General features: G+C 57.6%; 4 protein-coding genes across 4 annotated transcripts, besides 1 other annotated feature; all 4 read left to right on the top strand.

Moving 5' to 3' along the window:
- Positions 1–2,195: 2,195 nt before the first annotated feature.
- On the top strand, positions 2,196–3,770 carry LPMP_271790 (glycosomal phosphoenolpyruvate carboxykinase, putative; the record flags this gene model as incomplete). The annotated part of the gene is made up of 1 exon (XM_010701962.1): positions 2,196–3,770. One exon carries the CDS (start codon positions 2,196–2,198, stop codon positions 3,768–3,770), a length of 1,575 nt encoding a protein of 524 aa, XP_010700264.1.
- Positions 3,771–8,353: 4,583 nt separating this feature from the next.
- On the top strand, positions 8,354–13,687 carry LPMP_271780 (protein kinase-like protein; the record flags this gene model as incomplete). The annotated part of the gene is made up of 1 exon (XM_010701961.1): positions 8,354–13,687. One exon carries the CDS (start codon positions 8,354–8,356, stop codon positions 13,685–13,687), a length of 5,334 nt encoding a protein of 1,777 aa, XP_010700263.1.
- A 1,827-nt stretch (positions 13,688–15,514) lies between these two features.
- Positions 15,515–15,874: a repeat region.
- Positions 15,875–18,108: 2,234 nt separating this feature from the next.
- On the top strand, positions 18,109–20,631 carry LPMP_271770 (hypothetical protein; the record flags this gene model as incomplete). Its single annotated transcript, XM_010701960.1, has 1 exon — positions 18,109–20,631. One exon carries the CDS (start codon positions 18,109–18,111, stop codon positions 20,629–20,631), a length of 2,523 nt encoding a protein of 840 aa, XP_010700262.1.
- Positions 20,632–25,103: 4,472 nt separating this feature from the next.
- LPMP_271760 (casein kinase I-like protein) lies at positions 25,104–26,783 on the top strand (the record flags this gene model as incomplete). Its single annotated transcript, XM_010701959.1, has 1 exon — positions 25,104–26,783. The coding sequence occupies one exon, from the start codon at positions 25,104–25,106 to the stop codon at positions 26,781–26,783; it is 1,680 nt and encodes a 559-aa protein (XP_010700261.1).
- Positions 26,784–27,126: the final 343 nt, after the last annotated feature.

The following is a 27,126-nucleotide window of genomic DNA, read 5'->3' as shown; positions in this document are numbered from 1 at the left end:
TCTGTAGGCTTGACGTGCATTCATTGATCACTGCTGGCTAAGCCAGCAGGTGTGTATGACTGTGTGTGTTTGCTGGCACGAACGACTTACGCGGTAAGTGAGGATCGCGTAGTTTTTCATGCGCACACTGTGGAAAAGAGGATTGCTTGCGGTATACTAGCAGCGATTCAGCGCTCCTGTTTGGAAACGCCGAAGTTCTTACTGGTGACACCACCGACGGCAGAATGGGATCGGCGGTGAGGAGGGACTCTGGACTTCAGTGTGGGAGTCCCGTGCGACAGCGGCTGCGTCCTCCCCCCTTCCCCTTTTAGCTGTCTTTTTTTTGTGTTTGTTTTGGTTCTGCGTGCGCTTGATCGTGGCGCGCTTTGCCTTTTACGGTCTTTTAGCGGATATGTCCGTTGTGCGTGCCTTTTCATCGGTGGCCAAAACTGCCAGGAAAAGGCGCACCTCCAAAACGTTTTATTTATTTATTTATTTCGCACAAGGCCATCTCTTCGGACTTTTGCTTTCGCCTCTCTGCGTAGTTCCCCTTTTTGTTTGTTTGTTCGTGTTTCACGGATTTTGCTCTCTCTCTCTCTCTCGTTCTTTGTGTGATTGCGTCGTGTTGGCTGTCGTCGGCTCGTGTGTCCCTCTGTCTCCCCCTCTCTCACTCTCACTCTACTTCCCCTTGCTGAGCACTCTCGCGCTGGTGGTGCGGTTTCCTGCAACGATTGCAAACCCCACCTCACCCTGCCTCGTCTCCTCCCCCCCCCTCTGCAGCAGGCACAGCAGAGGGGGAGGGGGGGACGTGAAGGGCAAAGGATGAGAGACGCCAAGCAGAGCAGATCCCATTCGAAGCACTGAGAGAAGGAGAGGGGCACGACGCCACACGTGAGGAAAGCGCCGTGTTCATCTTCAGGCGCATACAAGCCCAAAGAAGCGTTGGAGCACAAGAGAGCCTTCCCCCTCCCCCTTCTCCCCCCTCTCTCTCCTTCTCTTCCAAGAAAAGAGAGGAAGGGAGGGCGGGTTATGGAAATATGCAAACCATCACCCCCCCCCCCCTACACACACACGCCTATGCAGTCAAGCATTCAGGCAAAAGTCTGTGCATGTAGTAAGGTGTAGAAGGGATGAGGTATGGGGTGGTGCTTATGGTGGACGGGGAGGGGCATCGGAAAGCTCAACTAATCACCAAGCAAACACACCTATGGAAGCACGAAAAAACTACGATAGTAGTCGACAGCGCGCCTAAGCTCCGAAAGGAGAGTCGGGAGTAAGGGGACGAGTTGTGTTGGGTTTCATGTGGTCTACTGAGTTTGTACATGCTCCTGACGCACTTCCCTCCATTGTGCGCTCAGTGAGGCAGTTGATGGAAACGCAAGATGATTTTTATTTCTTTCAGCTCAGTCGACATTGTGTTTCGTGTATATGGGGAAGGGGGGCCTTCTGGCTCAGTGGCGATGATAATGAAGTACCACCTTTCCTTTTCCTCGTTCTTCCTCGGAAGTGCGTCTTTCGGTGTGCTCTGTAGGGACTCTGCCTATTACGTACCCCCTTGTTGCGTAGCCCATCCCCACCCCTCCTTCGCTCTCCTTCCCTTTCCCTACCCGCGGCTCGACACCACACCTCACAACTTGACTTTGCATTTGCCTGACATACTAAAAAATATCTTTCACAATGCCCCCCCGCTCACATTCACTCCTGCACACGTCAATGTGTACATCCACCACCTGCACCACTCATCCACTTACACACACACACCCACACACGCACGAAACAAAATCTGCAACCACAATGCCGGGTTGTAAACACACGGCATTCCGAAGCAACGCTGCATTCAGCCCTTCACGTACACAGTGCTCCCCACTGCTACCCCCCCCCCCCACAAAGCATTTCCTCTCTTTGCTTTCATTGCCCTCTTGCATTTTTTTTATTTTTCACCTGTCATCTCTGTCCTCGTCGCTGCAACTCCCTCCCCTCGACGCTCCACACACGGACACCCACCTACACACCGCCACTTTCAGTTTCAAGCCATCTCCGTCTCGCACGCTTCGTGTTCTTCCTTTTGCTTCTCTTGCTGATCTCTCTTTTTCTTATTCGCGCCCTCTTCGTTGCGCACTTGCACCATAACTATAGCGGGCGTATATCTATATAGCACCCCCCTATCCAAATACCCCCACCCCTAACCATCCTTGCCCTCCACCAAGACGTCGACCATGGCTCCGATCATTCACCGCAACCTTACCGCCCCCGAGCTGGTGCAGTGGGCGCTGAAGCTTGAGAAGGACACAGTGCTGAGCGCGCGCGGCACGCTGTGCGTGCTGTCGTACGCGAAGACCGGCCGATCTCCGCGCGACAAGCGCGTGGTGGACACGGATGACGTGCGCAGCAACGTGGACTGGGGCAGCGTGAACATGAAGCTGAGTGAGGAGTCGTTCGCGAAGGTGAAGAAGCACGCGATGGACTTCCTGAACTCACGCGAGCACATGTTTGTCGTGGACTGCTTCGCCGGGCACGACGAGCGCTATCGCCTGAAGGTGCGCGTGATCACGGCCCGACCGTACCACGCGCTGTTCATGTACAACATGCTGATCCGCCCGACGCAGAAGGAGCTGGAGAGCTTTGGTGAGCCGGAGTACACGATCTACAACGCCGGCGAGTGCTCGGCAGACCCGTCTGTGCCCGGGATCACGTCGAAGACGTCCGTGTCGCTGAACTTCAAGACGCAGGAGGAGGTGATCCTCGGCACGGAGTACGCCGGCGAGATGAAGAAGGGCATACTGACGGTGATGTTCGAGCTGATGCCGCGCCAGGGCCACCTGTGCATGCACGCGTCCGCGAACGTCGGCAAGAAGGGCGACGTGACCGTGTTCTTTGGGCTGAGCGGGACGGGCAAGACGACGCTGTCCGCGGACCCGAACCGGATGCTGATCGGCGACGACGAGCACGTGTGGACGGACCGCGGCGTGTTCAACATCGAGGGTGGCTGCTACGCAAAGGCGATCGGGCTGAACCCGAAGACGGAGGAGGAGATCTACAACGCGGTGAGGTTCGGCGCGGTGGCGGAGAACTGCAGACTAGACAAGACGCACGAAATCGACTTCAACGACGAGTCGATCTGCAAGAACACGCGCGTCGCGTACCCACTGGAGCACATCCCCGGCGCGCTGACCCACGCGGTTGCCGGGCACCCGCGCAACGTGATCTTCCTGACGAACGACGCGTTCGGCGTGATGCCGCCGGTTGCGCGGCTGACGCCGGAGCAGGCGATGTTTTGGTTCATCATGGGGTACACGGCGAACGTGCCCGGGGTGGAGGCGGGAAGCCTGCCGGTGGCGAAGCCGGTCTTCTCGGCGTGCTTCGCCGGCCCGTTCCTTGTGCGCCACGCGACGTTCTACGGCGAGCAGCTGGCGAAGAAGATGACGGAGCACAACGCACGGGTGTGGTTGCTGAACACCGGCTACGCCGGCGGGCGTGCGGACCGCGGCGCGAAGCGGATGCCGCTGAAGGTGACGCGCGCCGTGATCGATGCAATTCACGACGGCAGCCTGGACAGGGAGGAGTACATCGTGTACCCGGGCTGGGGGCTGCACATCCCGAAGAAGTGCGCGCGCGTGCCGTCGCACCTGCTGGACCCGCGCAAGGCATGGAAGGACGTAAAGGCGTTCAATCATACGACGAAGGAGCTCGTTATGATGTTCCAGGAGAGCTTCGAGAAGCGCTTTGCGTCGAAGGCGAGCGATGCACTGAAGTCCGCTGTGCCGAAGTACGTTGAATGCGCCCACTTGTAAGTCTGCTCTTTTCTCGGTCAGGTGTGTGCCGTGTTCCACTCACTTTTGCGGTGCTTTATGGTGGGCGTTGGTGCGCTGTGCAGAGTTGTGAGGAACGACAGCTTTTCCGTGTGGTCAAACTGACGGCAAGAACCCGATGCAGTTGTTTGGTGGAAGGCGGCTTGGCAGCTGATGGAGGCGGTAGGCGTGTGCGCAGGCAAGAAATAGTGTGAGTGGAGGAAGAGGGGGCTACGAAGCCGGCAGAGACAGGGGGGTAAAAGGTGAATTGTGGGTGGCTTATGGACGCTCTCTTTTTTTCCCAGCATTTATTTGGAGTGTCCCTCTGCTTAGCAGGTGAGTGGGGTGCGCGCTGCTTCTCTTGCTCGGCTTCGGGAAAGCGAGATTCCTTCGTGCGCCTTTATTTTTCTCGCCTTCCCCCCCTTTCCTGGTTGCTAAGCCGTGTGGGTGTCCTGGTGTACGTAATTCACCGCCGCAAGGGGTGACTGTCGCTGGTACCTCTTGCGTTGCTGTTCGTGATCTTGTCGGTGGACGTGTCGATGTTGGCCCGCTGTAGCACACTACTTACGGCGGACGCTATGGCCTTGACACTCTCGTCATAAAGGTGTGCGTTCCGCTTTTTTTCCTTCTGCTGCTTGCGAGTTCCCCAGCACACATTCACCTCACCCTCACTTCGCCACCCAAATCCATCCAGAGATGTACCTACAGGCGCCTACACACCCACACACAGAGCTGAAAGGCTGAGTTGTGCTGCTTGCGTGTCGTTGTCCAGCATTTGACGCCTCTCTCTTTCTTTTAGCTGCTGACGCATGTATGTGTGCTTTTCGGTTTGCGTGTCTGCATAGGTGTGGTAGGAGCAGAGGAGGAAGGAGGGATGGTCAAGGGAAGGAGGGAGGGAGGGAGAGAGAGAGAGAACGAGGGAGTGAAGAAAGGAGAAGTGAGCTAAGCATCCGTCCAGTTACATGCGTTCCTAAAGGCGGGTGCATGTGTGTGTGTATACGGACCAGCTACTGAACAAGCACAAAAAAGAGCGCACTTACCTTTTGCTCCCTGCTCCTGCTTTCCCCTCTAACCCCTCGCTCTCTCGCTCTTTTCCTTGCTTCTCGAGCTCGCATCATGCGGACCGGAGGCTCGTTACTTGGATCAACATCTGCCATTTTTTTCTTTTCCTTTTCACTGCCCCCTACTTTTCCCGTGCTCCCTCTTCATCCCTTTTCGTTGGATACCTCTTCGCCTCCACCCTCCTCCTCCTTCCCCCTTCTCCGCTGCTACCCCCGGACTCCCGTCTTCTCCCCCCTCCTCACCTTTCCTCCTGCTAGTTAGCTGGTACGTGACTACGTGTGTGTATGTGTGCGTGTTTCTCCATCAAAGAAGCATCGTGAAGACCAGAAAAACGAAATATTTGCTTCTACACAGGTCAACACACGAGCACGCATACAGACCCACTGCTCTCCTCCACTTCCCTCCCCCTCCCCAACAGCTGACGTGGCCAAACACCTGCAAAACGTCTGGTATCAACATCAGTCCCTTCTCTTCTCCGAAGGATAGGGAATCACCACTTGCTTGCTAACTCTGCCTTCCCCCCTCCCCTATCTTCGTTTTCTTTAGTTTTCTATTTGTCTTCCTTGCGGCTTTCTTCTGGTGATAGGCGGACATGTGCTTCATGGATCGTGCCGACTTCCTTATTTTTTTTTTTTCTCCTGCTGTTCTTCTCGCTTTTCTCTCTCTCTCCCCTCTCACTTTGCGCGTGCTTTTGCGGTTGTTCGATCAAATCGCTCGCGTAGAGCACCCGTGTTTTTCCCCCTGTCACGTGCGCTCTCGCTCTCTCTCTCTCTCGCTCTCTGCCACTGTTTGTTTGTTTTTGTTTGTTTTTTGTCGACAGAAAGATGGGCGAACAGAGTGAACAAAGTGGCGATGTGCGCAGGAGGTGAATCGCAATGCTGTTGTGGTGTTACTGTTTCGGGCTGATACCGACACACACACACACACACACACACGCAGAGGAGGCGAGTGTATGCGATCACAGCGAAGGAAAGATGGAAGAACGAAGAGAAAAGGAAGTGTCGGACAGGCAGCCTCAAAACAGGAGAAAGAAGAACATACGATCGCCCGCAACCTTTAGCTGAGCGTCAAGTTGAAACGAGTGCTTCGGAGAAGAGCACTCATCCCCCCTCTCTTGATGCTTGGCAGAATTGATTCCAACGCCTCCAAGTGAGTCAGACAGGGAGGCGAACATAATCCTCTCACAAGCAGCAACCACAACGCCGAAAGAATTCACTCAAGCACAAAGAGAAACGCTGCTTAAAACCACATGCTGTGTTTTCCCCTCCTCTCTCTCTCTCTGTGTGTTATGTGTGACAAGAAGTTACCTTTGCACAGTTGTGCTTCTCTCCCCTATCTCAAGCAGATGCACAGAGACGTAAAAAAGGGATTCAGCAACCGAGGCACCTACCAAAGAAGAGCAAGCGAGAGGTGGCGGAAGCGATATGCGTCTCGCAGTCGCGTCTCTCAGCTCTCCTTTTCTGTCCCTTATTCGTGTGTGCTCTTCTGCTGTTGGTGCCGGTGTGCGCACCCTTCTTTGCTGAGTGGTGTGGTTTCATGCGCTTTACGCGTCGCGCGCTTGCGTGTGTGAGTGCGTGTGTGTGCGTATCGACTGAGCGGGATGTGCCTTTGCGCTGTTTTCGCAGTACGCACGCACTCCGGGCTGCCCTGCAAAGCGTAGAGAGGTGGTTTGCCGCTACGCGCACGCACGTATTCGCTTTATTGCGTTTTCTCCTCCTGCCTCTTCCTTTCCTTTCGGCCAGCTTTGGCTGACATGTACTCTTCATGTTTTTTTTCCCTTTTGCCTTCTTCCCTCCTCTTCTCCCCTTTCTCTCCCCGCGTTTCTCCAGCACAGGAGCTCAGTGATGCGCAGACACACACCCACGCCCACGCCCACGCCCACGCCCACGCCCCGACAGACAGACAACCAGGCCGACATTCAACTACACCGTACACAGTCACCTACCCTCCTCCTTTATTCTCCTTCCTCCCCTTTTTTTGCTCACGCGCACGCACCCATTCATGCCCATACGTGTGTGAGGAATGCAGGGCAGGGGGGCTCTGTCGTTGACAGTCAATCCTCCCGTACTTTTCGGGAACACCCCAAAATCGACGGACAGAGAGAGAGAGAGAGGGGGAGGGGGGAAAAGCGCAAAAAAAAAATGATTATCGAGAAGAAGAACGTAGCGTATCTCATCGATCGTTCTATGGCGACCCTGCATCCCGGAGAACAAAAAGAGACAGCACCGAAGGAGGGCGTGCGGGCCCCCCCGCAACTCACCAACATTTGGCCACGTCGCGCATTTGTTTGAACGTTTTTTTTCTTCTCGCTTTTCGTTGGTGGACTGACTCACTCCGTTACGCTCCGCCTTCCCCCCCTCCCCCTACACACCCCCATTCCTCCCTTTCTCCGTCAATGGCCTCTCTGTTTTGTCGGGTTTTGCTCCTCTTTTTAATTTCTCGCCCATTTTCTCGTGCTCTATACTTCGTTCTTTTTCCTCTTTGCCCTTCTGTCCGTCGGCATTGCGGCGTTTCTCACGCATTGGCGACTGACCGTATCCTTGTGCGCGCAAGAACCTCGACAGCCCACCCACCTGGTCGAGCACACGTCCTTGCCAGCACACTCAACAGCAAGGGTATACTATGGCACGGGTGTCGCTTGGAGAGGGAATGCTGCTGACTAACCCTCACGCTCCTTCCCCTCCTCACCTCTTTCTCCTCACCTTCCTGGACCAGCAGATGAGCATCCTAGCCGCTGCTGAAAGGGAATTCATTTTCGGTCCTTTGCTCTCTTTGTTTATCCTTGTGCGCTCCTCGTAGGGCATGGCGGTGCGACGCGATCGTCCGCACGATCGTGTTTTGCTTGCCCAGTGGAAGCGCGCTCGCTGCTCTACCTGCCAGTGAGATACTTCTACCTTTCATCGTCGTTGAGAAAGGGCCACGGTGACCGTGTCGCTCCTTTTCTCGTCATTTTCGCTATCCGTGCCTCCGCAGTAGGTGCCGTCCATCGGGCCCCTTCATGTCCCTACCCGGTGAGGCAGGTGGGTGGGGTGGACAGGGCCGGCAGCCCCGCACTCTCGTCGGTGCCCAAGCACCGCACATACGTGTGCCGATGCTCCTGTATGAAAGCCGCGCTCTGCCGCTGCCGGTGTGGCCTCGGTGTAGGTGGCCGGATTGCCCCCACACCGCCCAGCAGTCATGTGTATTGGGCGCGAGTATGCTGGCTCGCTGGTGCTCGTATTGCGACTTCCTCCCTTCTCTCTTCTCTCACCTCTTACCTCTCACGCTGGCGAAGGAACGGAGGCATTCGGCAACGCCCCTACCTCCCCTCCCCTCACACGAGCGGTATTCTTTTTGGTCTCTGTGTTGTTTTCGCTTCTCGAGTGGGAGGCGTGACGGCACAACGCGTGTGGCCGAAGCGGCGACTCGCTGGAGTTCGATCTCTTCTTTTAACATCGATTGCTTTTTTTCGCTTGCGCTGCGCGTGTGCCCCCCTTTTCCCGGTCAAGCGTTGTCGCTCCCTCTCTCCGGCCAAGACGAACAGAATGACGTCGCGAGGAGAGCATCTTCGACTCGAGAAGGGGTCGGTAGTGAAGAACCACTACGAGGTCATCACCCCCATCGGTACCGGTAACTTTTCAAAAGTGTACCGTGTAATTGACCTGCAGTTGCCCGTCAAGGAGCAGCAGCGCAAACCGCTGGCGATGAAGGTGATTAAGAAGGAGTACAGCAGCGACGCCAAGTACGAGAAGCAGATGCTGATCGTGCTGCACGAACATGACGGGGGCCGCAACGCGCGTGTGTCAAAGATGTACGAGTGTTTTGTCTGGCAGGAGTGCCCTGTGTTCATTATGCCGATGCACGGCCCGAGTCTGCGCAGCCGACGCCTTGGGGTCAACCGCGGCATCGTCACGCACGAGAAGCTGCTCGAGTTCAGCTACAACTTGCTGGAGACGATGGGATTTGTGCACTTTGAGTGCCACATGGTGCACACCGATCTCAAGCCGGAGAACATCCTTATTGCTGACAGGAACGTTGCCGAGAACTCAATGGGTAACGAGTGGGTTGTCTGCGACTTTGGAAGTGCATCGCTCTGGCGTATGGACAAGCTGGACTCGGACCTCATTTCCACGCGTCCGTACCGCGCACCGGAAGTGGTGCTTGGCAACAAGTGGCACTACGCTGCCGACATGTGGAGTGTGGGCTGCATCCTCTACGAGGTTGCCGTTGGGCATCGCCTCTTCGAAACCCGCGATGACCTGACGCACCTGCACATGATGGACCGCCGCCTTGGGCGACTGCCGGAGGCCTTCGTGAAACACTCCAAGTACTCGAGCAGGTACTTCAACAGCCACGGCGATTTCGTGTCCACTCCGGACGTTATTCGCTTTTCTAAGTGCCGACTGACCCCAATACGTGAAGTGTTCAGGTATGACCGTGAATTTCTTCACCTACTCAAGGGGCTCCTCACGTACATCCCAGATGAGCGCATGACATCAGCTGAGGCGCTGGCTTTGCCCATGTTCGACGCGCTCCGCGCCGCTCGAAAGGAGCGACAGCGGCTGGCAGATGCGACTGCAGAGGCGCAGCAACAACAACGCCGCCGCTTCGCTGGAGCTGCCATCCTTGGAAACGGCATGAGCCCACGACCTACAGACAGCAGCGACAACAGCGCGCTCGACCACACCGTAGACGGAGCGAGAAAGAATGACCGCAGCAGCAGTGTGCATCACGGCAGAGGCGCTGCAGAAGTGCAGAGCCTCAGCGCACGGTCGTCTTCCACTATAAGGGACATCAGCTCCACCGATGATATGACCGCAGTGGCGGATGGCGCCAAGAACAACCACTCCTCGCACAGGCAACACCACCATAATCACAAACGTGGTGAAACGAACAGCAGCAACGTGGCGGGAAGCCGCTCAGAGACACACCCATGCATGACGTCTGTCCCTGCTCAAGAAATGTCAGCAGCATCGCCGACCGTCAGCGCCACGTCACCGTTTAGCGACCTGGCGGCTGGTGGTACTTCCAGGGAGGCCACCGCCCGGATGACTACAGTCGCCACCGCAGTTGCTCCGGTGACAGCCGGGAGTATAAGCAGATCCGCTACGTCTAGTGTTATGGCACCGTACGCGGCATCGCCGGGCAAGAAGCGGTCTTCCAAGGCAAGAGAAACTCGCAGGCGTGCGACCAGCACGCCAGTGGTGCGAAGTGGCGGTAATCAGCACTCGAGGAGCCCTTCACCGGGAGCGGGCGTGCTGACTGAGGAGGTGCCGTCTCCACATCCGGTAGTGAACAACCACCAGTCCACCTCCACAGGGAGAGCGGCACTCGTGCCGCAGCTCGCTCTCGAACACGTCAAGGCGTCTGCCCTAGCGTCCGACGGTGCCGCAACACCACTGTCGTCGCAGAGCGGGCGGCGCCGCAGCGGGCGGTCCGCTCGGAAGCTCTCGGGTCGCATCATGTCCCCGGCCACCAAGAGCAGCATGATGACGCCACATAAGGGTCTCAGTTCCGGCTCACAGCACGGCTGTGGTAGAAGTGCGGCTGGTGGCGGCAGCACTAAGCTGGACGTGACGAGTCCGCTGAAGAGCCCCCGCCAGCATCTGCAGCTCGACCTCAGTGCTGATAAGAGGCGAAATCGTACACCGCCCCACTCGTCCTCCACGGCATGCTGCCTGCTGGAGACTCTCTCTCCGACCATCACGCGATCGCCGAGGATGACGAAGGCGTCATTGGCGGCTGGGCCGGCACAGGGTCTCATCATATCCATGCCAGATGCCAATACCACGCCACCGCAGACGGTGTTTCGTGCCGGCGCACCGCCGAACAGCTCAACGCATCGACACTCTCTTCGCAAGCCTGCCACAATGCTCGGTTCCATATCAGACCACAGTATCACCAAGGAAAATGAGGCGGGTGTTACGACCACCTTGCGACTCGGGCCGTCTGTGGCGGCGTCGACGGAAGTTACTCAGTCGGCAGCTGCAACAGAGTTGGCGACTCTGCACCGGCTGTCGGAGTCTCCCAACACGCCTCTGGGCTATCGGGCGCCCCTCCAGCGTGACATCACAGCGGTGGGCATGTGCATGCGAACAGAGTCGCTTGCTGTGCTGGGTAGCCCCAATGTGGATGACGAGCGTCATGATGTCGACCACATAAGGGAAGGCCGAAGCGAGGCGGCAACTGGTGATGGCGATGGCGGCTGCAAGCGAGTGGGATCGCAGACGGTGACTTGTCTGGCCGCTACAAAGAATGATGATGTCGACAACGTTAGTGCTGACAACAGCGACAAGGACAACCCCTCAGTTGTGTTGCCAACCAAGCTGTTCGTGAGCACCCCTTCGTCACCGATAAACAACCGCCTCAGCAGCACGTACAACTCAGATGGTAGTCCCCACACCACTGACTACCGCAGCCCCGTGCGTTGCCGCCCGCCCATGGAGGGCACCTCTAACGCGTCATCGCCTGTCATGATAAACACACTAAACGCACGCTTCAGCACTCCAAGCAGCGAGTGGCGAGATGTAGAGGTGGCAAAGATGGAGGCCATCGCTGCTGCGATGGTGAAGGAAGGTCGGCAACCCTTCGCCACTGCTTTGGGGCCGCCTCTACCGCAGTCCCAGCGCAACCTCTTTTCAGCGCAGCGAAGCCATAGACACCGAAGTCCGCGCGAGTGTTCGCCTGCTGCCCGGTCGTCATCGTTTCTCGCGGGCCGACAATCCCCCACAAGAGGTCCTATCACGCCCTTGCGTACCGTACCAGAAGTGACATCAAACGAGGATCCCCATGAGCTGGCCAGTACCGTCCCCCTTTCGCACGACTCAGCTGCCCGCGCGAACAGCAGCAGCTTGCTTGGTGGCATGCTCAACGCCGCGTCAGTGTCCAAGGCGGATTTGCAGTCTCACATGATGCCTCCATCAGCGGGCACCACACCTGCTGCCGGCAGGTCAGCGCGGCGGTTATCGATGGCAATGTCATCAACGTCCGCGACAACAACGTCGAAGCTGACCACGCCAACGCACGTGGGTCAGACGCCTTCTGTACCAAGCCAGTTCACTGTCGTGATGACGTCGGCGGACAAGCTCAAGTCAGTGTCGCCGTTCAGCGTCTCCGAGATGCGCAAGCCTATGTCACCACCCCTGACGGCATCGCAACGTGCCGTGATCAAGCCAGGGCGGACGCCAGCGGCACCAGTGCCCGCCCCGGTGTCTGCGTGCCCATCTGTTGAAGAACTGATCCCCATGACTCTCAGGGTCTCCGCGACGACTTCCCACCCGGCTGTTACCGCCCCTCGTTCGCACGAGTGCTCACTATCGCTGAAGGATGGGCGACTCGTAAATGCCAACAGTACTGTGAATCCACAGCTGCTGACAACGGCGCCCACTTCACCAGTGGGGACAATCGGTGTTGCGGCGGTTCTCCATCAGCCGCTGCATCGACCCTATCAGCCGGCCCACGGCCTTGTGTACCCCTCCGACAGCAGCAGCCATGTCCTATCGGAGGCGAAAATGGAGGAGGCGGGTAGCGCAGCTGCATCGCAGTCGCTGGGTCTGCACATGGCACGAGGGTCGCTGGTGCTGCAGGACCGTGCTTCTCCTCCCAATATGTCGTCGCAACTGCCGGTCATTGGCGCTGCCACCGCCGCCACAGCACCACCTTCTTTCGTGCTGTCTAGAACTACTCACGGGGCAGACGAGCGGCGCGAGGCTTTGTCTCACAACAGCAGCAACGCCAGCGCAAAGTTGCTGAACACGCAGCACACCCGCACATCACCTGATCCCTCGCTTCGGTGTCAGCGCTCGTCTTTGTGCATCAACATCGCTCCCGATGTCACTGCGGGCACGAAGTCTCTCCGATCGGCCACCGCTGTTCTCACCAACGCTAGCACTAGCAGTCGTCTGAACAGCAGCTTCAAGAGTGGCGGCACTAGCAAGTCAGGTCTCGCTACATTGTCTTACCCGGCAGCCCTCTCTGGCTCGGCCGGCAGCGCGTCCTTTCAGTCGGTGTCGCGGTCGCCTCGCAACCCAGTCGCACATGGGACGACAGGCATCAACTCACTGCGGTCGTCGACTGATGGCGTGAGCGTAACGTCAGCGCGCAGCCCACGGAACGGTGTCTCACTGGCTGCTTCACCGAAGCCTTCAGCGACGTATCGGCGCCCCGGCTCTCCCCGTGGCATCTCGCCCGTGCTGATAACTACTGACTTGCTCACTAACGCAATCGGCGGGAACGTAATGTCGACGCCGATGCAATTACTTCAACAGCCACCTTCGCAGACGAAGATGCTGCAACGGTCATCGGCAGCGGTGGCGAGCACTGACGCAGGCTTGGGTAAGACGTCCATCTCTATCGTACCGCGCTATACGCAGTCCGGAGTGACGCTATTACGCAGTCCAATGCACCAGCAGTCCATCGGTGCGTCGGTCGCAGCTACCTCCCGCCCGCAGGCGCAAGGCTTGGCCGCGGGGCCGGTGAATCCCATGGTGGTCGCAGATTCTGTTGCTTCACTGAAACAGCCGTATAAGGCGAGCTTCGTTGCTATAAAATCGGTCAACTCGCGCGGCAGCACTACAGACGGATCCGTGAATACGATCAGCGTGGATGCCTTGTCTGAGTTGACAAGGTCAAAGCCAAAGCACCGCCGAGACCCTCGCACACTTCGACGCATCAGTGCTCCTCGACCCTCGACGTTCTCCCTCTCCCAGGCCAACGGCGCAGTGTCGTCGTTGCCGACGACCGGGGGCAGCGACGGAGGTGACGAGGACGGCGACGGGCAGACTCGCGGCGCCTTTGCCAACTCCGTTCTTTCAAAGCCGCACGACAGGGACACGCCACGGTGCACTTCTGCGACTGAGGTTTCGCCACCCAAGATGTAGTGATCAGACACCTTTCACCCCCCCGCACCTCACCCATCTTAGCTCTCTCAAGAAGTACGTCAGGTTTTCATCGCAGTGAGCACGGCAGATCAGCTGATAGGTCAAGCACTTCCTCTTTTCGTTGGATGCTCTCTTCGGACTGCCGCTCTTCCCCTCAGCTCCCACTCCCGCCTGCAGTGTTCAGGATGGAAAGCAGAAAAGCAAAAGGAGGAAGAACAATGAAAGACTGCTGCTACCCTGTATTCCTCCTCCTGGGCACTTTGCGATACATGTGGGTTCTATTTCTGTTCATTTCTCTGCTTGTTTATCACAGCAAGTGTTTCGCTCCCGCGGGTTCTTCTCTCTCCCCGGAGGCGGGTGCGGAGGTGTCGTTGTCGTTGTGGTAATCGTTGCCGTGGTTGATGGGAACGTGTGCGTGCTCCTTGGAGCACTCACCAAGCTAAATTCGGGTGGTTTGTTGTCGACGGAATGTGGCCGCTTCGCTTTTCCCCCCATTCCACACCGTTGTATTTGTCTTTGTTGTCGTCCCTGATTTCTGCCTCCTACACTTTGCTCAGTGTGTTCTCTCTTTAGTGTGCGCCACGTCCCTCTGCTGTCTCCACTCCCCTCCCCTCCCCTCCCTCTCTCTCGCGCCCACGTTCTTCTTTGAGTTGCCCCTCCCCTCCCCCTTCCTCGTGTTGTCCAGGCGGTGTAGACAGTTGTGCCTTTGGTTTTTTTCCTCTGTTTTGATGTCTTCGTCATATCATTCTTGCGTCCTTTCTCTACTCTGTATCCCATCTCTGTCTCTTCCTGTCTCTCTCTGTTTGTCTGTCTCACCCACCCTTCCCGCTGTCGCTGTATTGTACGGTGTAATCAAATAATCAACGGCGTCCCCCTTTCCCCACTCGCTCGTTACCACTCCGACCTTCTCTCTGCCTCTATATTGTGCCCTGGGCTCTTTTATGTTCTCTTCTTTTTTTTTTCGTCTTCTTAGCAGAAGTGCTCCCTCCCTCTTCCTCTCTTCGTTGTTCAGTTTGATTTTTGTGCTACCCACGGCCCCCCACGCACGCATGCACGCACTCACTCACTCGCCCGTTGATTATCCATCGACGGGATTGTCTCTCTTTCCTCCCCCCCTCTCTCTCTGCGTGTGTGGGTGTGTGGTCATTGGCCTTCTTGGCGACGATGACGCTGTTGAGGCTCATTGAAGGCGACAGGCTCTCTCTTTTTTTTTTATATGTGTTTGCTGTTTGTTGTCGCTGTACATCAAAATACCGATGACTGTGTGTAGTGATGGCGAATGGCGCTCTACGCGATGGCTGTGGTGGTGAAGTGTCGAGGCCTTCACGGGAGCAGAGACGGACCATGCGTGCGTGTATGTTTGCACACAACAAAGAAGGGCGATCGGCAGGGAGGCGGGCAAGAGAGAGAGAGAGAGAGGAATCTGAGAAGGCCAAAGCGAAAGCAAAAACTGCCACTGAAATAATCTACGCGACGCGATGTGTCGCGCTGCTCTTCGACTCCTCTTCTCGCGTCCGTGTCTGCTGTGTGACTGATTGGGGTATCCTGCCGAAACGGTTGGCTGCGTGGGTCCGCGCTTGACGATGGTGTCCAGATCACAATCACCACCGCCGTCATAACGGAAAAAACAAACAACAAGCACGCATCCGTAGCCGCTGCATCTCATTCATCATTATCCCGCATGCACCTCTCCTCCCTCTGTGCTGACTGGTTCTAAGCTCCGCGGGAGAAACTAAAACTCTTCTGTCTCTCTCGCTCACACAGGGCACCGCTATGCCCCTCTCTCTAACCCTTTTTTCTTTGCCCCCGTGTGTGTGTGTCTCCCCACCCCTGATGGTGAGTGGAGGACACCTCAGTGCGTGGCGTCTCAGGGTCCAGTACCACCGTGCTGCGGTGTGGGGAGAAGCCAGACAGCCCCCACCCACCCCCTCCACCCCTGCCAATGCCGGACCACCCCTCTGGTGGTGGCAGGGTCAAGCATCTGGGTCGCAGGGAGGCCAGTGCGACGCATCACCACTGGTGTGGAGGGGGGGGGGGCGTGGGACGACCAGCAAAGCGGAGGGCGGGTGGAGTTTGGCTTAGGGGCAGTGCACGGATGGCCGAGTCGGCACATTACTGCAACGCGTGTGTGTCCAGGGCTGCTTCGCCCCATGCGGATGGGGCCCGTTGTGGTAGGTTTGGTGTATGTATGCGTGTGTGTAGAGTGCGTGGTGATAGTGAGTTTGTCTGCTCCGCGGCAGAGTGTGGATGCGGTGAAGAAGCAACGAAGAAATTGACAACAGTGGCTTTGTGGGGTGCGCTCTTTTTCTTTTCTTTTTTTTTTCGCCAACTGAAACAGAGGAGAAAATGGGGGCGTCGTTTGTGCCAGTGCAACCGCGGTGGCTGCTGTAGGTGGTACTACCAAAATTTAGCTTCCGTGTCTGCCGCGGCGCCCCCATTTTCTCTTCCGTTTCCCCTTGTGAGCTATTTTTCATTTGCTGAGTTTTGTGCGCCGATATCGGCTTCCTCGTTCCCTTCTCGCCTTCTGCGGGTTTCTCTCCGCCGCTGCCGAGCCGCTCGACGCCATTCCGCTCTGGTGCTCGTCTTCTGATCACTTCGAGTCGCCTCTCCTTTTTATTGTTCCTTTTCATTTTCTTTTGCGGTTGCATGATGCATCCCTCGGCGGGGTGGTCCGGCGGTGGTGGTAGGAGGGTGGATGAGGGGGCCGGGAGGGAAGGAGCAAAGGGTTGTGATCGTGGTGGCGGTGGGAGGACATCAGGAGGCAGCTCTTCCTGATGACTTTGGCTCTCTCTCTCTTTGTTTCTTGTTAACTGCACTCGTGCCCCCCGGGGCTGTCTGCCTGCCTTTTAGTTTTGCGTTTGCTTCTTAGATGTGACCGTTTCTAAACAAACAAACACCCCCCCCCCCATGCAAGACCGTCCAGAAACACTCAAAGGATGGAGAACACACACTTGCACACACACGCGGAGGGAGGGAGAAGTCACGGAGAAGGGAGTTGAGGGGGCTTTGACACCCCCTCTCCCGCAACCCCCCCACTGCGCACTACTATTGGAGAGGAAACAGAAGAGAGCACTAGTTCCTGCCTTGCTAATGCGCGCAGTAGCGAGAGGGAGCGTTATTGGAGGAGAGAACAGGAGACCAAGCAACTTGACTGTTGGGGTGATGGTGAAGCGGCGACTGCGGTGCCTACCCCTATGGTGCTTGACAGAAACACGAACGCAGAAGAGGGGGGGGGGTAACGTGGTTCGAGGGGTGCAGCACGGCGGCCTTTTCTCAGCGATCGTGGAGCTCCTCACTGTTTCTCTAGATCTGCGTGCATATGCCTGGGTTTCTCACCCTCACGCAACGACGTTTTATCGCCGAAGGGCGCCCGCACGCACCGCCTCTCTCACGTCTCCTTCTTTCCTTCTATATAATAACCACCCCTGTGGTCTCGCTCTCTCGCGCTTTGCTGTCTCTCAGTAGGGTTTTACTTCCCATGCAGTGTATACATTTCTTCTCGTTGCTTCTGGTTCTCTATTCATCTTTCCGTTTCGCTGTCTCGATGAATGCGTCCCACTGACGCATGTGCGCCACTCCATCATCGAAGCATGGTTTTAGTTGTTGTGGGAGTTGCGAAGTGAACTTGACTGGCCGTCCGAGCGCGTCTGCGGATGCCTTTTGGGGGGTGTCCAACTACCCACGCACGGTTGCTGTTGCTTAACATTGTTTTACTGGTTGGGTAGCGGGAAGATCACCAAACACGTCTGCATCACCTTGCTGCAGAAAAGAGAGAGAGGGGAGCAAATCAGATCCTTGCGTCATTCATGTCCTTTGCTCACCATCCTGCAGCAACTGCGGTAGACCTCGCGGCATTCAGGTACCAGGGCCGATCACCGCCACCAACGCGTACCCGCGCATCGCCGGTGATCCAAGCTTTCCCTGCCGATATGCCTCCGTCGTCACTGTCGCAGCGCGAACGTCAGGCACAACCGTTCAGTTCAGCTATAGCACCACTGATACACACCCCTACTCTTGCCACGGGCTCAACTGCTTCATTGTGCACTAATAGTCATGCGGCGCTATACGGCTCCCCGATCCGCACACCCACGAAAGTCGTCGGTGATGGACTCCATGTAGCATCCTCGTCGCGCCAACGTACAGCATGGCTGCACTCGACTCACGTTGCCTCAGAGAGCACGCACCACGCAAGTCCGAAGCCGCGGACACCCCCGCGCTACGGAGACGACAACATCGGTACCGCTGTTGTCACTGGCCCAGCTGGCAGTCGCCACGTTGTTGGTTACACAGATTTGCGGTGCACTTCCGCAACTGCCTTCTTACCGCCCTCGGCATCACAAAAGGCTGCCGTAGTTGCAACTGTCGTTGCGCCCCGGGCAACTGTCGCCTCGCCTGTTTCCTCCTCGGCTGCCATGTGCTGGATGTGCGAGACTCGGTGCGAGAGTGGGCCCGGTTCCACCTGGTCTGAGGCACCTGCACTATTCTTTTCGCAAGTTACAGATGGGCCGCCGGTGAGCTTGCTCACCCTATGCGGCACCTGCGCCACCGCCGTCGGTGGGGACATGCAGGCCACGTCGCAGCAGGTCCTTCAGCGTTGCCACCACACGCCGGTGATTCGCTATCGTACTGTCGCCTACGTCAACGTAGTCCGCGAGTACAAGCTGCTACTAGAGCTGATGGCCGGCAAGGTGGTCCGTTCCTGTGAGCGTATGCAGTCGATGCAGGCGTCTGTGGCACGACAGCAGCAGCAGCAGCAACGGCAGCACGCCTACGGTTCAGCAGAGGAGCAGCAGAGTTACATGGACCCTTCCATCAGCGTTTCTCGCGTCTCTCTCACGTCCCTCTGTCCATCTCTACAAGAGAAGGTGTTGAGTCAGCTGCTGGAGGCACTGGAGGACTTACTTCAGCGCGACAGGCGCGCTGTGCGGCTCGCGGCAGGTCAGACGCCTCTCTCACAGGAGAGGTCGTTGCTGCCGTTGTCCGAGGCAATGGCACCGCGGGAGCGCCACGTGCTTCTCGAAGAGCTGGCCCACGTGGAGCGGCAGCTGATGAACGTGAGGTCTTCGGCCACGGCAGCGATGGTCACGCCAGCGAGGCCTGGCCTCTCGCCACAGCCACTGCGGGATAGGCACCTGTATGATGTCCCGTCTGCGAACCGGACACACCCCCGTGGAAGGGCAAATGCCGATGATGGAGGGGTGGTATACTCGCCTCGCTCTCCCGTGCAGCCACATCAGTTGCCTCAGAGGTCGTCGGCGTCTCCATACGGCCGCGTTGTGGAGGAGGCTGCGGGCCGCTTGGCTTCTGTGGCTGACCCCCGTCGGTATTTTCAACACTGCCACGCCCTGATGCCAGGCACCTCGAAGGTCGCACAAATGAGGAGCTATCCTGATACCTCCGGCCGAGCGCCGCGCCCGTCACAGAGCAGGGAAAGCTCGCCACCCGAACTAACGTCGCCTCAGCGTGGCACGTACGGTGGGAGCGCCTCCAATACTGCTGGTCATGACGATGGTGATAACGTTGTCTCTGGCAACCACATCAGAGCAAGCGGCGGCATTGCCGTGGTTGGCGCTCCGCCGTCTGCAGCGATCACAACAACAGCACCGTTTCCCTTCTCTCCTGCACCGCGACAGGTGCAAGACACTAGCGGCAACTATCACTCTGCAGTTGGCAGTGCTTCTCGAGCAGATTGCACTCGTGACGTGCAACACACGAGGCTTCCCAGTCAGGATGGGACACACCGTCGAGGTGCCGTTTCTGCGGTACAGTCTCAACCTCTGTTGGATCAAGAAGCCCGTCGCTCGCTGCAGGCTTTGATTGGCACAGCCATGTGGGAGGCATACCGTCGACCCCCACCCGCAGAGGGTGAGTCGCGGGAGCCTGCGACTCACAGCAGCGAGGAGGTCGGAGCAGGCTATAATCCTGGTAGGTGTCGCCGCCATGGGGCCGTTGGCAGGGACATCGGGAACCCCAACAGCGACTCGGACCTACAGCTTTGGGACTACTTCGCCGGCCGACTCTCCACGACGCCGGCACTGCCTGTTGGTTGCGGTGGCGGTGGTAATTACCGAACCCCACCCTCAATGTCTCCGTCCCCAGCCTTCCACCTGCTGACATGCGAAGACCGCGGGTCAGTAGTGCCACTACGGCAGCAGACCGACGCGACATCACAAGCGCAAGATGAAACGGTGGCGGCGGGTGTTTTTGATAGTCCACATAGCGACCTCAGCAGCCATGACATCGCCGCGCTTCAGCGTCGCGTTCTCCACGAGCGGCAGCTGCGCCAGGAGGCTAAGGAAGCCATGCTCAGCGCGCACACTCGCATCGCAGCACTGGAGATGACTACAAACGACATGGCAGAGATGCTACTGACTCACCGACTCTCCGTGACGTTCCGCGCGCACCTGGAGGGGATGGAAATGCTGGTGGGGCGCTGGACACGACTCGCACAGAATTTCTGTCTGCAGAAGAGTCTCCTGTTTGCCGAGGAGGCGTCGGTGATGGTGCGGCAGTTGCTACGCAAGAAGTTTGGTGTGAAATCACTGTGGTCGCCGCGGACGCCCCAGCAGCAGTCAAACCGGCGTCCGACTTCACCATGCGTCGAAGCCCGCCCATCACGTGATGAGCGACAGGAGGACGAGCTATGGGTGAGTCGAGAGGAAGACAAGGCCAGCGACACCGTGCGAGACAGCAGTTTCTGGCGAAGGTCTGACGGGGGCCACCACAGTGCTGCTGCTGCTGTGATGGGCGACCACTCGCTGAAGTTGACTGGGGAAGAGGAGGAGGTGCATCATCGTCATAGCTTCCATGCCAATCACCCATCAGCATGTTCGTTGCCTGAGCGGCAGCCATTGCACCAGTCGCCACCAAGCAGCACACCGGCTTCCACATCGTTTTCCTTCCCAACAACTCTCCAGCTGCAGCCACTGTCGTTGCGTTTGTGAGCGCGGCGGGCAATCTCTCCGCGGCTGTTGATGTGCTTCAGATCATTAGCTCTTGCTGCAACCCTCGTCTCTGCTCTCCCCGTCTCCTGTACCTCCAGCCGTAGAAACCAGCAACGGGAGTAGGTGCAGCCGCAGCATTCGTGATGCGAGCGGAGCACAGAAAAGAACCCCATTCACCACAACAGAGGGTCGGGAAGCAAAAGAGGTGTGGCTAATGGACACACGATCCCTCCTCAACGCTCGCTCGCCTTCTGCGTTTTCTCTTTTTCTCTACCTCTCATTTGTTTTCCCGATTCCCACCACCGGCACCACGTGTACTTAACACCGCACTTGAGGGGGCCCCCCACTTGAACAGCCGCCGCAGCCGCAACAGTCGAAGAAGAAGAAAAAAAGAGAGAAGCAGCGCAGGTGTTCCACTTCACGCATTCGAGGTCCTCGTGCAGTTCTACACGAAGGGGAACCGAGCCGTGTGTGTGTGTGTGTGTATGTGGAGTTATTGCGCGGTCGGCACACGCGGTTTGCGCGTCTGTGCACGTGCGAGCGAGCGAGTGGGCTTCGACGCCTTTACGTGCATACACACCAGTTCTCATGTCAAGTGTCTCTCACTTTTATTACCGCCTAAATTTTCATGACTGTGCTGCGGCTGGCATGATCGCTTTGGCGCGGTACATGGGTGTATCCGTACTCCTCCCCCTCTTGCTGCGTTGCGGCTTCGCTTTCTCTTGTGTGTTCGCTGGGGGACTTTGGCGTTATTGGCCGCAAAAGTGCATTTTTACTGATTTTTGCTTCTTCTTCCTCTTCTTCCTTCTCCGTGTTGTGGATGCCGTTGCTAACCGTATCCACAACAGCCGCCGCCGCAGCAACGGCAGCAGCGGCAGTAACGCGCGCACGTGTGTATGTGGGCCTCTGCGCTGCATCAATCGAGCCGAGAGAAAATGGTAAAAAGAAAACGAAAAGAAGGGCCTACGCGACGAAAAGGAGAAGAGGAAAAAACAGGTGCACGCAAGTGAGGCCGCACAAACGATGCGGCCATGCAGTCACACACACACTCACACCCACACACACGCACCTTCTCCAGCTTCGAACACAGACATCACCTCTATAGGCACAAAACATTGACATAGTAGGATGACAGCACATCTTAGACGCTTACTGATGAGGACTAGCTCTTTCCCTCTCCTCTTTACATCCTTACCTCTTCTCCTTCCGTTGTGCCAGCAGGCGACCCGCACGCGAGTTCCTGGCCACCACCCCAAGGAAGAACGTGGCTACACGTCCAAACGCGCAATACCCGGCTTCATTTGACCCCATCCCCCCCCAACCCCCTCTCTCCTGCTCTCGGCACTATGCCGAACGGGAGTACTCCGCATGCGGCTGCAGTCGTCACGGTGCAGAAGGGCCTTCCATTTCCACTGAGTTTCGAGGGGCTGGTTCCCGACAAGCCAGCTGCGCATGGGCTTATCCTGGGTGACCAAGACTCACGCGCCCTCGCGTTCGCGGAACCCAAGGGTGATTTTACCGGCTAACAATCGTGCCCCATACACTCCAAAGATTGGGGAACAGGCGGACGCCCTACGCACGTGGAGATTCTGACTTCGGCTGATGCAATCATCATGGTACGGAGGGAGAGGGTGTGGGCGTCCGAGGAGTGCATCCATCGCCTGGAGGAGCCGGACACACGACCCGCCTCGAGATCGCTCTCAGCAGATTCATGGAGACTGCTAGCACCCGCTGCCAGAAGAACCCGATGCTGGCGTGCGACGGGGTGTGGCATGCCTGGGAGATCATGTGTGTTCTGCCCACCTTGAGGGGCTCTATTGCGAAGTGACCCACACAGACGAAGATGGACGGGCGCACTTCCGAAAGGCTCCCTCCGCATTTGACCAGCTGACTGCAGGCAAAGTGTTGCAGCACGACGAACAAACCCTTTGGCAACCCATTCTCCAGGTGGCATCAGAGGCCGAGTGGATCGGTGCTTTGCAGACCTCGGCAGAAGCAGTTACGGCATCTTCTGTGGAGAACAGCCCTGTTTCAGTCCTTCGACGCCATGCTTACCAGAGCCACGATGATGCCAGCGGGGACCTGCTTGCCTCACTGAGCCCCGCGGCCATGCCGGAGGAAGATGTCGCAACTGGAGGCGGTAGGCATTGCAGAATGCTGCTATTCCCGCAGTTGCGTGGTCGATTCCGCCCTCTCCGTGTCGGGAGAGGGACAGGGCCAGATCAAGAGACGGTTCATCATGTGGCCGCAAACGGCGAACACGTGGCTCGCCGTGAAAGGGTGCCAGGTGGGCCTCCGGCTGGGATGCTCACCGTAGCAGAACGCGCTGTGCGACGCTCGTGAGATGACGGGCCTAACAATGCCGTTTTTCCTGGCACGCATTACCTGACGAGCTGAGGACCTTCTCCGTGCTCAACGTCGCTGGCGGGATGGTTGATCAACTGAGAGTTATGCCAGTGGGGTGCCGCCTAGGTCCTGAAGTGCGGCAGCGGGTTCCAGCACCCATGGCTGGCCCACCCCCTTCTCTACGCGGCACGACTCGCTGCCAATGTGCCAGCTAATGTGAGGATGGGCGACATGTAATTTGCGGGCACGTGTCCAGCAGTGAAGTAGGCAGCGGAATTGGCGACTCAGGCGGAAGTCTGGTTTAACGGCACTCTCGGCCGAGACCAAACTAATGTCCTCCCCCTCAAGTATACGCGCCTACAGTGGACGCTTATGACAGCAAGGCGAATTCCGTCTGCCTTGGCGAGAACATCTTCAGGAAGCTGCGCGTGGAATCAGCTCAAAACTAGATAGTGGGCCACCTCGACCGCCTCTTGTGATAACTGTGGTTCAGGGCTCGAGTCGGGATGATTTCGACTCATTGATTTTTGGTGGCTTCTCAGTGCGGCACGGTGGCTGTTCTCCAAGCAGTGGCGTGGTTAGCTGTGTGTCCCACTGCTGGTCACACTATCCGCAAGTGCTCTGGGCGAATGGTCAAAGTGGGTCACAACGAACACAACACATCACACCGATGGCGACAACCGGCGCGGTGTGCGACTTCTACACCAACGTGACACGCGGGACAGAGGGAGGGGGGGGGGGAATCGCGTGCGTGAATCGTGCGATCAGGCAAGGCGCCACTACGGGGACCCGCGTTGGAGACACGGCCCTCTGAGAGTATAACTGCAGCAGAGCTCCGGGCGGGGTGCTGCGCATGTGGGGCCTGCGTTTCTTTTTTTTTTGACTGCTGCCTCTACGGCTCACCTTCACCCAAATAGACCTTCCGCTCTCGCTGCTTTCCGTAGAGGCTACACACACATCGTCAACGCAGCCCGCGTGTCACTCTGCGGCTGCACGACTCACCTGCCGTACGTCATCCACGGGGCCGCTACATAAAGCCCAGTGAAAATTATGCAGGTGGGCCGAGCTGTTATGCCGTATACCCAGTGCGAAGGGGTACAACGGGTGAAACGGGGAGGTGGGGCAGGTGGGTGGGGTGGACAGGGCCGGCAGCCCCGCACTCTCGTCGGTGCCCAAGCACCGCACATACGTGTGCCGATGCTCCTGTATGAAAGCCGCGCTCTGCCGCTGCCGGTGTGGCCTCGGTGTAGGTGGCCGGATTGCCCCCACACCGCCCAGCAGTCATGTGTATTGGGCGCGAGTATGCTGGCTCGCTGGTGCTCGTATTGCGACTTCCTCCCTTCTCTCTTCTCTCACCTCTTACCTCTCACGCTGGCGAAGGAACGGAGGCATTCGGCAATAGAGACCGACACAATCGCAAGCCGACTTCAAAGGCTGAACAGAGATCGTGAGGTCGGTCTTATTTTCACTCACACGCACACACGCACACTCAGTCTACATCTTTGCCTTATCGAACACCACTGTCTGGTGGCGCACTACTGTTCGTCGTTGTGAATATTTATTTTTATTTCCTCCTCGTGCTCGTTCTTCTCGGTGCCTCGACGCAGCTCTGGTCTCTTTAATTTTTTTTTCTCTTTTCTGCTTTCTCCTCCGCATCCTGTCGCGACTCCTCTCCGTGCCACTGCCCCCCCTGTTGTGCCGCTCCGACGTTTTGGAGGTTTTCGTGTGTTCCGTTTACTCCCGTTCTTTTCCACTTTTGTCCCCCCGTCGCTCTTCTTCCTGCACTCACGAGACGTGCTTGCATCTCTCTTGCCTTCGCGCGTGATCGTTGCGGATTTCTTTCGCCTCTCCCCACCCCTCTCGTCTCTCCGAGCATCTCCTCTTCCTCCTCCTTTCTATCTCTCGTGTGTACATGCGAATGCATAATTGTGCTCGTCTCCCTTCTCTCTTCTTGCTACCTCTTCTTCTGGTCGCTTCCCCCCATTCTACTCCCCCCTCCTCTTTCTCTCTTCAGCGCGGTCTAGAGTAGTCTACTAGCGCTTGCCCTAATTCATCGCCCTTTCCCGCTTTCTTTTCTCGAAGACATCCCCCCGCGCATTTTATACACTGCGACTACACAACACTACATGACGCTGACAGGGCGCAACGCTCAGGCCGCGCACGCGCGGGACGATGTAGCAGCTCAAGTGCCACTGCCACCACCGCCGTGCCCAAGCATGAATGTCGTAGTCGGCGCCGCTATCCCGCTACAGCAGTGCCACCGCCATCCTTACAACAACCAACCCACGCAGCAGCATCCGCAGCTCGGCACCACACCTTCTGCTGTGACAAATGGCGGCCTTCTTGCCACTGAGCAGCAGCTACAAGCGCCGCAGCCGCAGCAACAACAACATAGCATATTCGGTGGCCGCTTTACCCTTTTCGATCGACTTGGCAGCGGCGGCTTTGGCGATGTTTACCGCGCCGAGGAGCGTGACCAGCCGGCACCAGTCGCCATCAAGGTGGAGCGAGTGACCGACTCAAACGCTCTTCCCGAGCAGTCGTTTCTCTTTCATGAGGCAAAGGTGTTGCAGGAGATACACAAGTCGATTCAGGCTCACGCCGCGACCCCGAAGCCGAGCCAGCTGATGCGGCTGCAGCCGGAGCAGGGCCAGAAGGGAAACGGCCATCGCGCTGAAAACGAGGCCTCGACGGCGGCAGGTGAGGCGAGGCAGGAGAGAGTTGGAATTGCAAAGTTGAAGTACTACGGCCAGGACGGCATGAACCGCGTACTCATCATGTCCCTTCACGGCCACTCCGTCGCCAATGTTCACCGGCAGCAAGAGCGCCTATCGTTGTTTGCGACAGTGATGATCGTGGATCAGGTTCTTAGCAGCCTCGAACACGTGCACCGCGCCGGGTATGTGCATGCGGACTTGAAGCCGGAGAATATTCTATTCGGCCGCGAGGACCAGGAGCAGCTATACTTGGTCGACTTCGGCCTGAGCGTCTGCTTCCGCGACCGCAATGGCAAACATCGTCCTCTCATCAAGAACCACAGCTTCATTGGTACCCCACGCTATGCATCGCTGCGGACGCACATGGGCTACACCCTGTCTCGCCGCGATGACATCGAGCAGCTCGTGTATGTCATGATTTATCTCTTTCGCGGTCGCCTACCGTGGTCGGGTCTGCGCATCCACGACCCGGATGCGAAGGAGAAGCGCATTGCGCAAATGAAGGCGGATATGCCGCTTGACTTGATCTGCGCCGGCTGCCCGGAGGCTTTCCGAGACGTGCTCAACTACGCGCGTTGCATGGAGTTTGAGGAGGAACCGCAGTACCAGTTCCTGCATGTGCTTTTATGCTCGCTGCGTGACTCATGCGCTCTGGAGTTAAGCAGCAAGCCGAGTTGCGTGTCCGCGGACGGCACTGGTGGCGTGATGCCACAGATGCTGATGTTGAATGGCGACTGCTCTACTCACCAGCTTCCCAAGGGCCGAAACAGCGGAGACGGTATTGCGGGTGAGGGTGCGGTGGATGTGGCTGCAGCGGGGGTGGAACTTATCAAGAACACGGGTATTGTGTCTGGCGTTGTTGACCAGATTGATGGGATTGCCGAGATCCCAATGAGGATGTCGTCACGGGGTACTGGCGCGCCTGCCTTCTTCAGCGACGCCATCGGCCAGGGTTTCCTGTCGGGTAACGGCACAGATGCTGGACCGCTATCGGCGCGCATCGACTGTCTGAACGACCAGTCGTTCCCAACCCCACCACTGGATTTGCAGCTGCTGTGTAGGTCGCCGCAACTGCGGCAGATGTGGTAAGGGACGGGCGACATTGCCGATCACCCCCAGAGGTGTTCAAGGAGCCGGGGAACAATGGAAAGGTGTGGTGGGGGGACCCCTACAAAAAAGAAAAAGCTTCCGTGCAGCAGAGTGTGTGTGTGTGCGCTCTAGCTGGGTAGATCTCTCTCTGCGCTTGGAGGCGTCGAAGTGTGCCTCCTTCTTACCAAACACACCCGATTCCTCCCTCAATATCCCTTCCTCTCTTTCTCTTTCCTAACTCACTTTTTCGTGAGCGCGCCCGTATGTAGGTACATGCGCGAGTCGGCTTTCTCTGTTTTCTCCTTTCCCTTTTTCATGTCCTCGGCTCCTCTTTGCCGGTAAC

This window comes from Leishmania panamensis, assembly GCF_000755165.1.
Source record: "Leishmania panamensis strain MHOM/PA/94/PSC-1 chromosome 27 sequence".
Classification (NCBI taxonomy): Eukaryota; Euglenozoa; class Kinetoplastea; order Trypanosomatida; family Trypanosomatidae; genus Leishmania; species Leishmania panamensis.
This window is presented reverse-complemented; position numbering and strand designations above follow the sequence as displayed.